The sequence below is a fragment of the Caretta caretta genome, chromosome 6 (genome assembly GCF_965140235.1).
Source record: "Caretta caretta isolate rCarCar2 chromosome 6, rCarCar1.hap1, whole genome shotgun sequence".
In the NCBI taxonomy this organism is placed as follows: domain Eukaryota; kingdom Metazoa; phylum Chordata; order Testudines; family Cheloniidae; genus Caretta; species Caretta caretta.
In genome coordinates, this window is record NC_134211.1 from 108,535,351 (window position 1) to 108,552,373 (window position 17,023).

General features: G+C 38.5%; 1 protein-coding gene across 5 annotated transcripts in view; it reads left to right on the plus strand.

Annotated features, from left to right (window-relative positions):
• WDR25 (WD repeat domain 25) overlaps positions 1 to 11,322 on the plus strand; it is a 115,794-nt gene extending 104,472 nt beyond the window's left edge. For all 5 annotated transcript variants that reach the window (XM_048854663.2, XM_075129871.1, XM_048854664.2 and 2 more), the window contains exons 5-7: positions 7,276 to 7,446; positions 10,441 to 10,581; positions 11,003 to 11,322. In XM_048854663.2, the coding sequence (XP_048710620.1) occupies positions 7,276 to 7,446; positions 10,441 to 10,581; positions 11,003 to 11,224 (534 nt within the window). In that variant the 3' untranslated portion in view covers positions 11,225 to 11,322. The remainder of the gene's footprint in view (positions 1 to 7,275; positions 7,447 to 10,440; positions 10,582 to 11,002) is intronic.
• Positions 11,323 to 17,023: the final 5,701 nt, after the last annotated feature.

The window sequence follows — 17,023 nt, forward strand, 5'->3', positions numbered from 1 at the left end:
TAAATGGACAAAACAAAGAGTTGAAAAAACTAATTTCCCTTTTTTACAAGTGGTGAATTGAGGAACAGAGAGATTAATCCTTAAGTGACTCACCCAAGGAGGCTGTGGTAGTGCTAGGATTTGAACCCAGATCTCTCCTAAGAACAATGACTTAACCACAGAACCATTCTTCTTCCTCATCGCTTACATAAATCCTGAGTAATAAGACTTTATGAATGTGAAATGCACGTACGCTGTGGTGGTCACTCTGGGGCCAAGGTGTGGGGCATGACATGCAGTTCACTTTACTTGAGGCTTGGGCTTTTAAAAAATCAAATATCATTATATGTCATACACTGCATGTACTTCATGCAAAGAAATGCTATGGACCATCAGTACAAAAATAAGACTCTTAAATTTAGCTTTACTAAATGCTATTCATATTACCAAGACCATTAGAATCTATTGGAAACTGCTTTCATTTGCTTAAATTACTTTTCTTGAGGAATGCCTGAACTCTGCCTTTGTAAAGGATTTTCATTATGCTAGATTTTGTTGACATCAGAAGCCATTATGACTGCCTTTGAATGCAGCTCTCTTTTGTCCGGAAATGTTGAGACTGTGCTAGTGGACTGTACGTTTTCAAAGGCTTATGTACAATAAACCTGCACATGGAAAAGCAGCAAAAGCTTTAATTAACAAATGACACATAGTAGGGTAGGCTCACTGACATTTTGCCTAAACAATGGGGTGTCCGTTGGCACCTTAAAGACTAACATTATTTGGGCATAAGCTTTTGTGGGTAAAAAGCCCACTTCTCAGCCACAAAAGCTTATGCCCAAATAAATCCGTTAGTCTTTAAGGTGCCACCGGACTCCTCGTTATTTTGCCTAAACTGGCATCCTTGAGCATGTCATAAATTAATGGTCTAAATTAGAACAAAACAAGTTTAATTATGAGTGCTCATCATAGCAATGATATTACAGTTATTTACTTTTTGCAAAAGATGTTTGCAAAATGAAATTGAAATGTATATATACCTTGATCCCAATTACAAACCAAAATATTACTTCATTGGTTCTAGTGATTGAACAATACTTCTTAAAGTAAAAAAGCAGCTTTTTATTACATTTGTCTTTGTAGTCTGTCTTATAAAAAAATACATGCATATTTTGTATATTACTATATCCTATATTTCATAATTTCACTTTTTGGTTTGATATTTTTTAATCTGGGTGAAGAGGGTAATGTCCTTTCTCTGTGTTAGTAAGTGAAATCATTTTGATGTGAGGCACTAACCTGTTGCTCAGTGAGATGTAAATCCAGATTGCCTCCCCCTTTTCTGACCACTATTTATTGTTCAAGCCATTTAAAATAGTTGAAACTGGCCCTGACTGGTCAACCGAGAATTCCCCTGCCATAGGAAAGCTCCCAGCTGATGTAAAGCAGTGTAGCCTGCTCTTATGCCAACTACCCCCTGCCTCGGATATAGGGCATGTTGGGGGAGATTACAGGAGTGGGAGAGAGTTCCTGGGGAATGAATTTTGGCATGGCATTTGTCCTCAAAGATGAATGAATGTGATTTCCCAGAACAGTGTGGAGAGGAGGGAAAAATCTGGTCTGTTTGCAGCAGTAGCATGATGAGTTGGGAAAGGGAGCTGAAACACAGACAACTTTAGCAGGGCACACTTAAGGTGGTGGTATATGGTTTATGGTGATTGTTTTAATGGTGAGGTGTGTCCCTCTGGGAAGAGAGAAGGTATGTATTGTTAGATACCTTAATTTTTCATCTCTTTCCTTTTGTAGCTTTCCATTATGTATGTTATGTATAGATCAATCATAGCTGATACACAATGTAGTGCTTTTGTGGATTATTCTATATAGAATAGAAGTTAAAAGATAAAAGGGTCAAATAGAAAATATGTGTCCACTTCAAAATAAATTGACAGACAAAAGCAATATGGCAATTGCTCTGTTTCTTTCTGAAGCAGATACCTAAGATTACAATGCTGGAGAAGAAGTTAGCTCTGTAGCAAGAGATTTTGCTTTTGCAAATCCAGTTTGAAGAGCCATGTAAAACAGGAGATATCAAATTGCATTTGTCATTAAGCAACATACAGATGCATCTATTTTTAACATTCACCAATGAACATGTAAAAACTGATTAACAATTAATTAATAGGAGTGTAAACTAATTTTTGCCTAGATTTACAAATATGTGCATTTTATTTATTTCCCCACTTTTTGACCTTTCTCATCATTAAAGTGATGGTATCTTACTGTATGAGTCCCAAAAAGTATGTAAAGAAAATTCCATGTGGCTCCTCTGGGGTATGCTGTACTTATGTTCTGTGTAAATATGTATATATGTACATTACAAAGGCTTCAAACAAACATTGCGTTGCTGAGGACTGAAATGTATTTGAATTTAAGCCTAAAACACTTCAAAAAAAATATAGAAAACTGCCTCTTTGGATTACTATTTAAGATTTTCATTCATTGTCCCCTTCTACACTGCATTAGCCTTTGCCCTTCCATGCAGCCTCTCTCCTTCCTTGTCTCTGTTTTGTGCATCTCCATCCTCTGATCTTTCCAACTGTCATGGTTAGAATTTGACTCCTCTTTAATGATTCCTGTTGCTAGGTAACCATCTCATCCATTTCCTGTTCTATCTGGATGTTAGAGCGCCCCTTTTGCATTAATAGCATCTTGATTTTTTTGTTACATGATTTTCCCTTAGTTTAAATCATTCCCAGTTTTGCTGCAAGCCCTTGAGATTCCTTATATTTATCATTTCTCATTCAAAAGACAGCTATAGTATATAGGAGTTCTGAAAAATGGTTTTTTTTTTTTTTTTTACTCCTAACAGTTTACCTTCCTTTGTAACACTGTACAGAGTTATGCAGGTATAGTTTTCACAGAATTATAAAGCAAAGGCTATATATACAATTATCACTTCGGGCTTTAAAAAGTCTAATTGTTTTTTCTATTGTGCAAGATTCCTAGAAATTTAAGTTTGAAGGGAACACTCTTACTTTTTTGCCATCTAAAAAGGCAAGCAGATTGCTGAAAATTATGTAAATTTCGCAGACTTCAGGCTTATATCTTGTTGATTTTATTACAATGTGTGGGCACTACCTGCATGACCAAGGGTCTACAACTGATTGCAAGCATTACATTTCCAAACTGATGAGACAGGCAAAGCATGTGAACAATTGGAGTAACTGCTCACATATCTGTATGTAATGAGATGACAAGTATCCAGGCAGTCTCATAGTTTTTCAGGTGGAGGCAGTTTTATTCTGGGTATACTTGATTTTCACCATTTTGTTTAAAATGTGGTCAGAGATGGTTTAGCTGGAGGACTTGATTAATACTCATCACATTATTTTCGAACATTTTAAAATCCTTGTTTTTAGATGTTCAATATCAAAGGAAACAGAGCATGTGTGTTGGTTGACCTACACCATCTGGGAGCAATACAGGGGCTAATCAGTTGAGTCACTGCTGTCATTCTAAATTTTCAGTTGGGGCATCATTCTCTGAGCAGCCAGGGCAGTAGTTTTGCTGTCTATTATTACAAAAATATTCAAAGTTAAGATGACAGTAAGGATCTTACTCAAAATCTGCTTTAGTTGCTTTATGTCTAACTGTATTCTTGACTCAGAGGTTTAGTGGGATTAGTTAAGAATGAAATAAGATACTTCCTTTGTTTTGAGACCCATTCCATCCTTCATTCTGAATTTCCTTGGTTTTATGAGTCAGCCCCCTAATATTATTCTATAGTAGTTTTTGAAATTGTTTTTAATAAGCCATAAATATGGTTAATGGGTCATAGCAGATTTTCACAGCTGAAAGGATTGGAAGGCGCCTCCTTGGGCCATCTAGTCCAACTCCTTGTATTAGCACAAAGGATTCTACATTATGTTTTTCAGTTTTTAAATTATACATTTATATTGTTCATTTCAATCAGCCAACCAGTTCAAGAGTGAAGGAGGGAAAATTTGGGCAAAGACACAGCAGCAAACCCTTGTGAACAGTACCACATATCTTTAAGGTCAACAAAGAGCAGACCTAGACCTCAATGAAAGAGCCACCTACAGTGTTCAACTTAGCCACAGAAGGAGAAGGAGTTGAGGAGACCCTGCCTGGATTCAAACCTGTGGTACCATAGAGTCCAACTGTTTCACACTTGATGGCTAATTCCATATATCACCTCTCTTGCTTTTCATACCAATGCATTATAACGGTATGAAAAAGCAAGAGAGAGGTGGCATATAGGAGTAATGCATTGTAATGGAGTATTTTTTGTAGGTTTCTAACTCTACAAAACTTCCCTGCAGCTGGAGACAGGTTTTTAGATACCTTTACTGTGCTTCTCATTTCTGCTGGAGCACCTCTAATGAGTTTGCCTTAACTACCTCATAGGCAAACTATCCCACTGACTGTCATTACGGTCAGAAATTGTTTCTAGATAGCTAAGATAAGCTGAAAAATTTGAAGATTAACAAAATTATGCAATAACTAACTTTTGGACTTCTTTGATATAGATTTTGTCTTGGAAGTGAGAAAAAACAATCTTTCTGTAAATGGAAAATCAATTCCATATCCCACAGATGCATAGCATGGCTCCTGATATATTTCTTTCCTCACAGAACATAATCAGTGTTGTAATTATTTTTTCAAGGTATATTTTACTTTTCAGTTCAGTTGCCGCAGTTCTGAAAGATACAGGTATTTCCTTTCTTACTGTGAAGTAAGTAGTCTTCAAGCTGCTGTGCTGTTGGATTGAGGACCTTTGGATGAAAGTCTTACTCCAGGGCAATGGGACTATTCGTCTAGAGTCTACCACATACCTTTCAGAAACGAGCAAGGAACAAAAAGAAAAGGAGTACTTGTGGCACCTTAGAGACTAACCAATTTATTTGAGCATGAGCTTTCGTGAGCTACAGCTCACTTCATCAGATCTGATGAAGTGAGCTGTAGCTCACGAAAGCTCATGCTCAAATAAATTGGTTAGTCTCTACTAACACGGCTGTTCCTCTGGAGCAAGGAACAGTAGCATGAGACTAGTGGAGGTTAAAGGCTTAGGATAACTCTTCAGTGCACTGCCCTCAGAGTTGCGCATAAAGTTCCCAAGAGCAATTAAAAAAGTATCCCTTTGTTCCTCATAAATCCATTTTCATTTAAATTAGGTCTCTCATGCATCATATCCAAGAACTCTGGAAATAGTACTGTCGTATTGGATTTTTTAAATAATTTTTTCTGTGGGTTTCAGTACAAAATAGTGCTCTGATCACACAATCCATGATGTTTGCTTGTGTAGAAATTCATTACACTCTCATAGCAGCAGCAGCCTTTGGGCATATGTTACACATTTAAAACAGTTTAGCTACATATATACACAGTATTATTGGTGTGAGGTAGACACCAGTCTATGTCCCACCAATGGATTGAGAATAATTCCTGTTTTAATACTTTGCATGGTGACAGGTTTCAGAGTGGTAGCTGTGTTAGTCTGTATCAGCAGAAAATACGAGGGTTTCACTTGTGGGTTTTAGCCCACAAAAGCTTATGCCCAAATAAATTCGTTAGTCTCTAAGGTGCCACAAGTACTCCTCGTTTTTTTTGTTTTAATACTGTGGATCAAATCGTGGGCCTATGTCAAGATGCACTAAAGGTCATAGGAGCTGTTCACTTCCATGTATACTGGTTCTGCACTGGACTGACTAACCTTCACAACAGTTGGTCCCAGGGAATCAAAAGGGAGAAGGGTGGAAGGAGGGGACCCGGAGTATTTTTACCCTAGTGGGTTATTTCCTTGTCTTAACTGACAGCTGTCAGCCTCACTGTCTCCACAGGACTCATCAGTCTCCACAGAAATCACTTATTTGGGGAGCAGTTCAACCTGTTCCTTGGAAGGCACTGTTTCTTTCGATGCCAGCTGTGAACTCCCTGGCTACCATATATGGTAGTTGGTAGGTGGAGTCACAGACGCTGCTTCTTGGAAGAGGGAGTGGTTGGGCCAGCTTTGAGAGGTTCTTGGCCCTCTGGACTAGTGTTGGATTCCACAGCTCCAGCTCCTGAATACTCTTTGATGCAGTAGCTAATGATATGGAATTTAACATTAATTTATAAAATAAAGTAGTGCATAAACTGGTGCTAACAAGTGTCCCTGTATCCTCGTTGCCATGACAAAGAGGCTAATTTCTTAAGGTGTTGGATAGAAGTTTATAAGAAGAAAATAGTGAAATAATACTTCCTTTTATATATTGTTTAATTTCCCGCTGTGTGTCATTAAATAAATATCATGTGATGTTATAACAATGCTTCTTTGGTAAAATAGATTCATAGATTCATAGATATTTAGGCCAGAAGGGACCATTATGATCATCTAGTCTGACCTCCTGCACAATGCAGGCCACAGAATTTCACCCACCACTCCTAAAAAAGACCTCACACCTATATCTGTGCTATTGAAGTCCTCAAATTGTAGTTTGAAGACCTCAAGGAGCAGAGAATCCTCCAGCAAGTGACCCGTGCCCCATGCTACAGAGGAAGGCGAAAAACCTCCAGGGCCTTCCAATCTGCCCTGGAGGAAAATTCCTTCCCGACCCCAAATATGGCGATCAGCTAAACCCTGAGCATATGGGCAAGATTCATCAGCCAGATACTACAGAAAATTCTTTCCCGGGTAACTTGGATCTTACCCCATCTAAAAACCTGATGTAATACTGCACCATTTAAAAATACTAGTGTGCTCTCTATTAATCATTTATCTATATTTAAAAATATGCTTTATGTGGCTTTAATGCAGCAGTGCCCAAACTTTTCCGGTCCTGCCCCCCCACTACCAGTAATGAAACCTGTCCATGCTTCCCCTCCATTATTGCACAGCCAAGGCTTCCTCAGCAGAGGTGCTTGGGCTGAAGGCAGAGCTGGGAGGCAGAATTGGGATGGGGTGGAGCTGAGGCTACAGGTGGAGCTGGTCTGGGGGCGGAGAGGGAATGAGGGCAGAGCTGGGCTGGCGGTGGAGCAGGGGACGGAGTGGAGTTGGGGCTGGGTGGTGCTCCCACCCTGCCCCTCATGGGGGGCTGGCCCAGGCCCCACCGTGCACCCCCCCAAACATTCCTCAGTCCGTCCCCCAATGGGGGGCATGCCCTACAGTTTGGGGATCACTGTTTTAATGAAATACATGAGTTTGTTATGATAATACAGTTGTCACAACTTCAAATGACCTCATTTACATTGTGAAATATAATCTGTCCCAACATAATGGGTGTTCTTGTTTCATAGGTGATAAAAGTCTATAAAGCAGCAGTACAACAGACCTTGGATGTCCTCTTCCTTCCTGAAGGAAAAGAATTTCTTACAAGCACGGATGCAGTAAGCCGGGACTCAGCTGACCGTACAATCATTGCATGGGATTTCCACAGCGCTGCAAAAATTTCCAATCAGATTTTTCATGTAAGGTTAACACTTACTATTATTAGAATGCTGATTTAGTATATTACATTGTGAGGAGAGTAAAAAGCTTTTGATCTTTCCTAAACTGCTGTGAGTTATTGATCAGTTTTGCTGCAAGTAGGGATGTATGCAGCTTATATTAAATTACAGTACTTCTGTATGATTTGAAATAAGCCATTATAATGTTACTGTGATTTGTAAAATGCTACTTACTAAAAAGCAAGAACTGTTTTTCTATTTTAGCAACCCTTACTTATTCTCTGTAACTATAAGTGTGAAGACAGGTTTCAGAGTAACAGCCGTGTTAGTCTGTATTCGCAAAAAGAAAAGGAGTACTTGTAGCACCTTAGAGACTAACCAATTTATTTGAGCATGAGCTTTCGTGAGCTGTAGCTCACGAAAGCTCATGCTCAAATAAATTGGTTAGTCTCTAAGGTGCTACAAGTACTCCTTTTCTTTTTAGAAGTGTGAAGTGGCCTAGAGAATTGTGAGTGCCCTCCTTGGAAAAGTATTTCCGTTTCACTGCCTATTCACTGACATATGAGCTAGGTTTAGGCAGGTACACAGGTAGAAATGTCAGTGTGTCCTGCCAACTGTTTACCAAAGTATTTGTTACAGTATCACGTTTCCCGCTCCAGTACCTTTCCCAGGACAGCAGAAGTGATGTATTTGGGGTGATCACAGGTGAAGGATTTGAGCAATAGCATGGTATATTCATGTAAATACACAGCAAAGGAAATAGCAGAGGCAAAATGGTGCTGGCAAAAAAATTACTTTAGCAAACACAGGTGTAACATTCCTTACAATATGTAGCAGTCCAACCAAGTAATTCATTTACATGCTGAATTATCAGGAAAGGCTGGCAGCTTCACAGGACAGTTAGTGAGTTAGTCCTTGCTCCCTTAGGCTCCTTTGAAAATCCCAGCCTAATCGCTTATGTAAGTTAAAGAATGCATGAGTGAACTGGGTTCAGGTAGTTCTACTTTTTTACTGGAAAGAACTGTACTGGCAACAAGATGGAGTGGATGATCTAGTAAGACACTTGTATCTCTAATTTCCACAATGATGTCTTTGTTCAGTTTTGGAGCAGCACACATCCTGGGTATGCAGTTTGACAGCATGCTAGTCTTTTGCTCTGGAAAGAAAACGCTTCAGTGAATAAACAAACTGCAAAGCAAGCATGTTCAGTGTACTGAGAAGTTTTAACAAGACAATTCTTTTGGAAATAGAGCATCACTGAATGCGGCAGTTACTTCACTCTTTAATATGGGAAATAAGTACTCTTAGTTTTGTAATATTCAATTTCTAACCTTCAAGATGGGAGTGTCTGGACTTTACTACTATGCTAGAATGCGGATGAAAAACACATCATCTCACTACTCATGAATTCACATTAAATAGGCCAAACTATCTATTTTTAATGTACTTTGTTCTGCAAAATAGCTGAACCCTTTTTGATCAAACTTTCCCCCAAAATTTGACTGGAAACGGGGTTCTCATTTTTCACTCCTACATCTTTTCTGCCCGTTCTATCCTGTTTTACTATCATTTCCCAAGATTGCTTAAGTTTTTCTCCCTGTGCCTTTCTTTTGTGTTTCCTCTCTCTAATACTCTTTACTTAACCAAGGGTTTGTCTATGTGGAGATTTAGTGTGTGGTAAGCCTGGTTTAAATCTATAGCGCGCCTGGTTGCTGTACACTAACTGGTTGTGTGGATCCTGCTACTGTGCACTGAAAGTCCCATAGTGCAGAACTGTGGAACTTTTAGTGCTTGGTAGGAGGGTCCACATGGCCAGTTGGTGCACAGCAAGCTGGTGCACTGCAGATTGATACCCTGGCTTGCTATGCACTAAATCTCCATGTAGACAAGCCCTCAATCCCCTAAGACTTTTTTCCTCTTGTCCCATCTTCTACTTCCTAGTAATACTTCACCATTTCTCATTTGTAAATTTACCTTTAAGCTTTTATCTTTTTGCTGTCCAACATTTGAAAGAACATAGCATTCCTTTTGCCCAACACAATAATCTCAGATGTTTTCACTGTGCATAAACTGTGATTTATATTGAAACATAAAGTTGTACATTAGAGCTAGAGATGAGCTAAAATCAGAACCTCTATTCCAATCGCCCTCCTCCTTAGAATTTCAGGGGTGGGAAGTTTGTATTTGTATCCCTGGATCTCAACCTGCCCCTGTGACTTTGGCTCGATAATGAAATCAGAGGAGGCCCTTTTTCTCACTTTGGTTTGGATTTGGCTCATAAAGTTACCATCATTCACAATTCTAAACACTGGCCTAAGGCTAATGTGGATCCAAAAGTCACCTCCTTAGTCTCCATCTCTTCCTACAGCTGAACATTTTGAACTGAAAATAGTCGTGTTGAAAAATGACATCATTTGTGACTTCTGACGTCAGTAGGCTTAGAAAGATCAGTTGTAATTAACAAACTGTTTTCTTCATGATACAAGTAGCAACAAAGAGGTATTTCGTACTAGGGGGTAAATCTTGCCCCTGCCTCTGTAACCAGAGTAGATTCTCTGGCAGCAGAACTGGGAGGGTTTAGGGAGTTAAACTTGGACTATGGAAGGGGGGTGGGAGTAGGAGTAGACGACCCACTGCTACATGGAACCTTTAGTCTTCCTCAGGCCCCAGAAGCTGTTTGAGTGCTTTTGGGCTGAAACTGTCTTTTTAAAGGGGAGAAAGGGAATATTCCTTCCCTATTCATTTGCCCAGCTCCTGCTCAGCCCAGCTAATTAGGGTAGATACCAGATTTAATATTTGCACCATGTGAACTTTCAGGAGAATGTGTTGAGCAAAGTGGGCATGGATTCCTTTTAAGTTTCTTCATGGTTACATATCTAAAATACGTCAGTTCTCACCCATCTTCTAATCATTCAGATATGTTAGATCTACAAAAGATTGCCTGATTAATTTGAACAAGACTGTATTTCAGGCAACAAAAATATAGGAATGTCAATCTTGTCAACTATTTTTTAGGAGCGTTATACCTGTCCGAGTCTGACTCTGCACCCTAGAGAACCTGCATTTGTTGCTCAAACAAATGGAAACTACATGGCATTGTTTTCTATCCAACGACCATACAGAATCAACAAAAAGAAAAGATATGAAGGGCATAAGGTATTATTCTTCACCGGAAACTTAAAGTATTCAAGACTATAAGTAATATAACCAATTTCTCTTCTGTTAACGTGTCTGCTGATACTGTTGATTTATAAACCAGGGTAGATATTAATTGACTTACTTCTTTTCCTGTCTGGTTTCCTCTAATGTAGTTAATTTAGAACGATACACATTATGAAGACAATGGAGATTAAAATAATGGAAGACTTTGTGAATTGTTAATAGCTTCACCAATTATTGATTGACTTGTGCTAACAATTTGAAGTCGTAATAAGTCTGTCTTAATAAACACTTGGGGAAATAATTAGAGCATATTGTGTAAAAGAGATATTTTTAGTACATTAATGCATTTTCAGGAGGTTACATTAAATTTCCCTAATTAGCATATTGATTTACTCTTATTCTTGACTCTTTACAGGTGGAAGGATTTGCAGTGGGCTGTGAATTTTCTCCAGATGGAACACTTCTAGTGACAGGAAGTTCAGAGGGCAAAATATTTTTCTATAACTATCACACTGCTAGAATTATTCACACTTTGTCTGCACATAACCAGGCTTGTGTGAGTGCAACTTTTCATCCAGTCCTTCCGTCAGTTCTTGCAACATGTGACTGGGCTGGAGATATCAAGATCTGGCAATAATAAAACAGGGTTCCCTTTCAGAGTGAATCCAGTTAGTCCACATTAAAGACACGGGTGCTGGTGTTTCATCATAAATAAACCAGTGTATGCAATTTGAATTTTTCTTATGAATATGAGGGAATCTGTTGTCATTTTGTATCTTCCATCCAAGCCTTCTAAGAGTAGGATTTTCAAAAGTCCTTCGAGCTGGTTTAAGTCTGGAAGTCAATAAGAGTTAGGCTAACACTGCGTGTTTTTGAAAATATCATCTAAGCTTTAAGCCTAAATTTGTTTTTTATCAGTTGATGCCTAATGGGGGTAAAAAGGAGGCTTAGTGGTAAATATTAAATTATACCAAAAATTAAAAAAAGACTGCAGCTTGCTGCTCTTAGTTATCTTAACATTAGGGTCAGTGTTCAGGTTAATATAATAATATTTTACATTTATAACATCATTTTTCAACCCAAAAGATCTCTACTTCCATGCAGTTCAGGATCACCATGCAGAAGAAATCTTCTCCTAAAGTGCAAAGGAAAAGGATCTCCTTTTCTACAGACCTCTGTTAATTATTTAAGATCCATATCACCAATTATATGGTTCTTCTTCTTTAACTGGTATAAATTGTCATAGCACCATTGAAGTCAATAGAGCTATAGTAATTTAGATCAGCTAAAGATCTCTCCCAAATATTTTTACATAGTCAATTGTGTGTACGAGAGAGAGAAAGAAAATTCATCTTGTGCCTTTTAGTGTCAACTTTGACTCACAAGATATACTAACTCTTTAAACATATACATAGATTATTTAGAAGTTGTCTTTATATTGTGATGATTATGTTGAAAAGATAAATATGTCTCGTGTGTCAGAGTAAAGACTGCTGCCAGAATGTGTGAGATGAATTTTCACATATCCGTATTCTGGTTAATTGATTTTAATGAACTACAGTGTTACAGAATATTTATGTCCATTTTAACTGAATATTTCCAGATTTTTTTAACTAGTATTTTTTATGACAAAGCTGTTGTTTGCAGATGCATTATTCTGTGATCTAACTCTAAATTAAGGAAGCATTTTGTTTGAGACTATCAACTAGAATAGAAGAGAGCATGTGCCACAGAAATGAAAGGGGGGAATCCTTTTTCTAATGAAACAAAGACCTGAATTTCAAACATGTGGTGGTCAGAACTGTAGGATAGTTAAGCCACATATCCACATTTTGCTATGGACTAACTAGAAAAAAGAAAGTAAAAAGAGATGGGAAGGGGAGCATCCCATCACTTTTTGCCTCTAATTTGTTTGCTGCCATCATTGGCATATCAAAGCTAGTTCTCTCCCTATTAATTCCATTATAGTATTTCAGTCTATGAAAAAGAACTTTATTCAGATACTGGTAATATTGTAGCTCCATATTAACCCATGTATATTGCTATATCATAGAATCATAGAAATGTAGGGCTGGAACGGACCTTGAGAGGTCACCTTGTCCAGCCCCCTTTGTGCTGAGGCAGGACCAAGAAAACCTCAACTATTCCTGACAGGTGTTTGTCTAAGATGGTTTTAAAAACCTCCAATGACAGGTATTCCACAACTTCCCTTGAAGCCTATTCTAGTGCTTAACTACCCTGATAGTTAGAAAGCTTTTTCTAATATCTAAGCTAAATCTCCCTTGCTGCAGCTTAAGCCCATTATTTCTCTTTTCTTCAGTGGATGTGGAGAGCAACTGATCAATCCCCCTTATAACAACCCTTAACGTTTTTGAAGACTGTTATCAGGTCCCCCCTCAGTCCTCTTTTCTCAAGACTAAACATGTCCAGTTTTTTTTAACCTTTCGTCATAGTTCGGGGTGTCTAAACCTTTTATCGTTTTTGTTGCTGTCCTCTGGACTCTCTCCAATTTGTCCACATCTTTTGTTTTAAAGTGTGTTGGACATAGGCACTGACTCCATGGGTGCTTCAGGGCTGGAGCACCCACGGGGAAAAAATGGTGGGTGCTGAGCACACACTGGCAGCCCCCCTATCAGCTGTCTCCCACCCCATCCCCCAGCACCTTCAGCCCCCTGGACCCCATGGATCAGCATCTCCCCCTCCCTCCCTGCACCTCCCACCCACCGCAACCAGCTGTTTCGCAGCATTCAGGAGGCTGGGAGGGAGGAGTGAGGACGCAACGCATTCGGGGGAGGGGCTGGAACTGGGTGGGAAGAGGTGGGTCGGGGTGAAGCGGGGGCGGGAAGAGGCGGGTCAAGGGTGGGGTGGGAAGAGGTGGGACATTGGGGGAAGGGGTGGAGTGGGGGTAGGCTGACCAGCAAATGTGAAAAATCGGGACGGGGGTGGGGGTTAATTGGCGCCTACATAAGAAAAAGCCCCAAATATCGGGACTGTCCCGATAAAATCGGGACATCTGGTCACCCTAAGTGGGGGCAGGGTCTGGGTTGGAGCCGGGGGTCAAGCACCCCCCCGGCACTTTGAAAAGTCGGTGCCTGTGATGGTGGCCAAAACTGGAGATATATATCTTTTAATGAATGTACATATGATATATGTTTGTAACCTACCTGGGTCTAAAAAAAGTAAATATATAAATAGTGTATATATATTTATGTATTTAAATGCCCTGACACAAAATAAGACTTCGTGTATGATATGTATTCATTCAAATAGCAAATCATCTACTTACAGAGTGAAGCTAAATAAAATGAAAACCCAACCGCAGTCTCTGAACTGGTAAATAGAGAGCTGCACAGATATAAAATTTGGATAAACATCCATCTGCAAACATGGTCCAAGGATATCTGCAGATATAAAGCAGATATCTGCAGGTTTGCAGGGCTCTACTGATGAAATATTAAATTCTTAAACCATTAAAAACCACCACCCTCTTGTTGAGCTCTATTGGAATCAAGGTGAGCTGAAATGCTTTTTAAATACATATAAAATCTGATTCATTAAGCACCAAGTCCTCCTTATCTTTACTCACGCAGGTAGTGCTTTGGGAGTCAATGGGATGACTCACTTGAGTCAGACAAGTAAGATTTAGCCATCAGATAATATGTGGTTAGAATTAAGAATTACAAATCAATGCTTCTGTTATAAAATATAATTATTTAAAAATAATGTATCCTTTTATTTTTCCACCTTGGATTGAGAGCAGGGTTCTGTGTTTCAAATGCAAGAGTTGATGTCATCACTATCACCTATAGCGTGCACAGTTTTATCCATATGTCTTTGCCTGAGACGTTTGTAATATGCCCATCACCAGAGCTGATGGAGTTAAGGCTAGCATGAACTTTTGCAGTGAAGGCCGTGGTTTACTTTTAAAACGCATTAATTTATAATAGTAATCTTGTGCCTATATTTTCTTGAGCCATAGTGCTCCAAAATGATCCAGGCCTGTGCAGAGTCCCACTAATTTCAGAAGGACTCCACATGTGCTTTGCAAGATCAGGACTGTAGGGCCTTAACCTGCACCACAGAAGTCAACAGGATTTTATGTCCCAAACAGTTGATAGTATTCAGTTTTATAGAGCAGTTCAGTACCATCTTTAAGGTTTGTTTCGGCTGTTGGTCTTGAGAGTCTGTTTATTCATGTTTGTGTTGTATATTTACAAATAGAGTGTTAAGGTTCCCAGAGCAATTTAACACTCTTCTTTGTGTTGGTAATTTGAATAAAAAGAAAACAAATTAATCCATAGAGTTATCTTTGGGCGTCTTATTTTGGACATATTTCCATCATTCTTCCTATTTGCTTAGAATGTTGCATATCTTCTTTATTCTTCATGACTCTATAGTTAAGGCTGAGTTCCATTTTGCACTTAAAGAAGAGATTTAGCCTCTTGTTGTTCATCTAAAATATTGTGTATCCTCTCCAAACTTATAGCATTTACTATTTGAGTAAAGAATGAATATTCTGAGAATTTACAAATAAATCCGTTACTTTGAGTTTGTTAGTTTTAAAATAATTCCTTTGAGAAATTTAGCCTGTCAGGTTTTTTTGACCTGAATGATCTTAATAATGGAACAACAGACTCAGACTTTCAAAATCTTGTGCATATGCTGTATTTGAAAATAGGCTGTAATGAAGCTTAGTTATTAATAATAGTTGTAGCTAATGGTTAACTCAAATAGGCTAAAATAGGGTTCAACAACTCAGGTAGGGGTATTGTAACATCAGAGGTAATTCAACCAGTCATCACTCTTCCTCTGTAACTAATTTGCATGCAATAGCTATATTAGTTGTAATGAGTAAGTGGTATGAGAGACACTGGAGATGTGTCAAGAATTCTAATTGGCAGATGCACTGCTGCCTCAGCTCCTCTGTGCACTAAGGCAGCCCTGCTGGGAAACTGAGAAGAGTGCATGGATGTCCAGAGTCATTGGGACCCAAGGAATGGGTTCCCCTCACCACTTCACATAGCTCTCAGTAACAGCTCTCTAAACCAATACATTGATGGCAAATTAAGGACCCAATTCATCAGTACACTAAAGTTGCTTTGTGTTGCTCTGGTGTACTGGTGAATCTGCCCTCTAAAGTTCAATAAATATATTAATTACTTAAGGTTGATACAAAATACCCAAAATCAGTAGAAACATTGCACAATAACATTCGTTTTGGGTCTCTTGTTTGCGTCTATGTATGACATTTTTAATAATTTTTGAAAACCAAGGAAATTTTCACACAACAAACTGCATTAATATCAAATTAAGGTTGAGAATACATGTTAGTAATTTAAGAATACAAATAATTACAGATATGTTATAATTATACCAAACCTAGGCATTATAAACTCAGGAAGTTCAAAGTTAAAGTGATACAAAAAATATTCAAATATTTGAGGTACGGAATACACAAGAAAGGTACCCAGGCAACTTTAAATATATCCTGTAGGCACACCATGAAAAGAAAAAATATAGGGAAATGTCATTAAAATCAGTTTAATCTAATCTGGACCAGAAACACTAAAATGCCTTAGTTTTTATGCAGTGCAGCTAAGATTGTTCGGGTGCCTTAAATGTGCATTTCCATACCATTTCTTTGAAGTGTAATCTTAACGCTGAATTTCCTGTGTTTGTGTTACTTGGTTTTGGGACCCTAGCTCCATGTTAGCATAATTTTTTGCCTTTGAATAAGGATTGTGAATTTGGTTTGCATCTGTCAGATTAGGAAAGTATTTCAAATAATGCGTGATCATTTTGCACAGTAAATTGTCTCTCAAAAATACTGATGCCAAATCCATAATGCATGTATAACAGTAATTGTTTTTCACATGTAGCCATGTTTTATTCTGCTGATTCAATCCTCCTTGACACAAATATAACAGTTCATTACCATTCTTAAAAGGCTGTATGAGAAGCATCTGTCCATTGTAACATTCCAGTGAATGGCAGATTTGAATCAAGAAAATCACAAAAAACGGAAGATGGTATTTTAGCAAGCAAAATCAATTATTTTTATTTGCAGTTCAGAACCATACTTGAGGTCAAAACACTCCAGAATTTTTAGACTATTTGAAATCTGGATCCAAATTTTGTGGACTAAGATCTTCTATAGCTTTAATTTGCTTGCCAGCAGTACCAACAAATGGTTTGCAAATTGAACCAAGGGGCTTGAATTTGAGCAGACCATGCAACATATAGTAACAAGCAATTGTTCAGAGTTTTCTCAATTTCGTGCTGCTTTTTAGTGCAAGCCATTTCACAGTGGCATGGATTTTTAATTTCTTTAGAAATTTTATCAATGTGCCACCATATCACAGGGAAGATTGGTCCAGCCCCAGCTCTGACTAATTCACTGCTTCCCAGCTGAGGTGTGGGGTTAGGATGTCAGGTG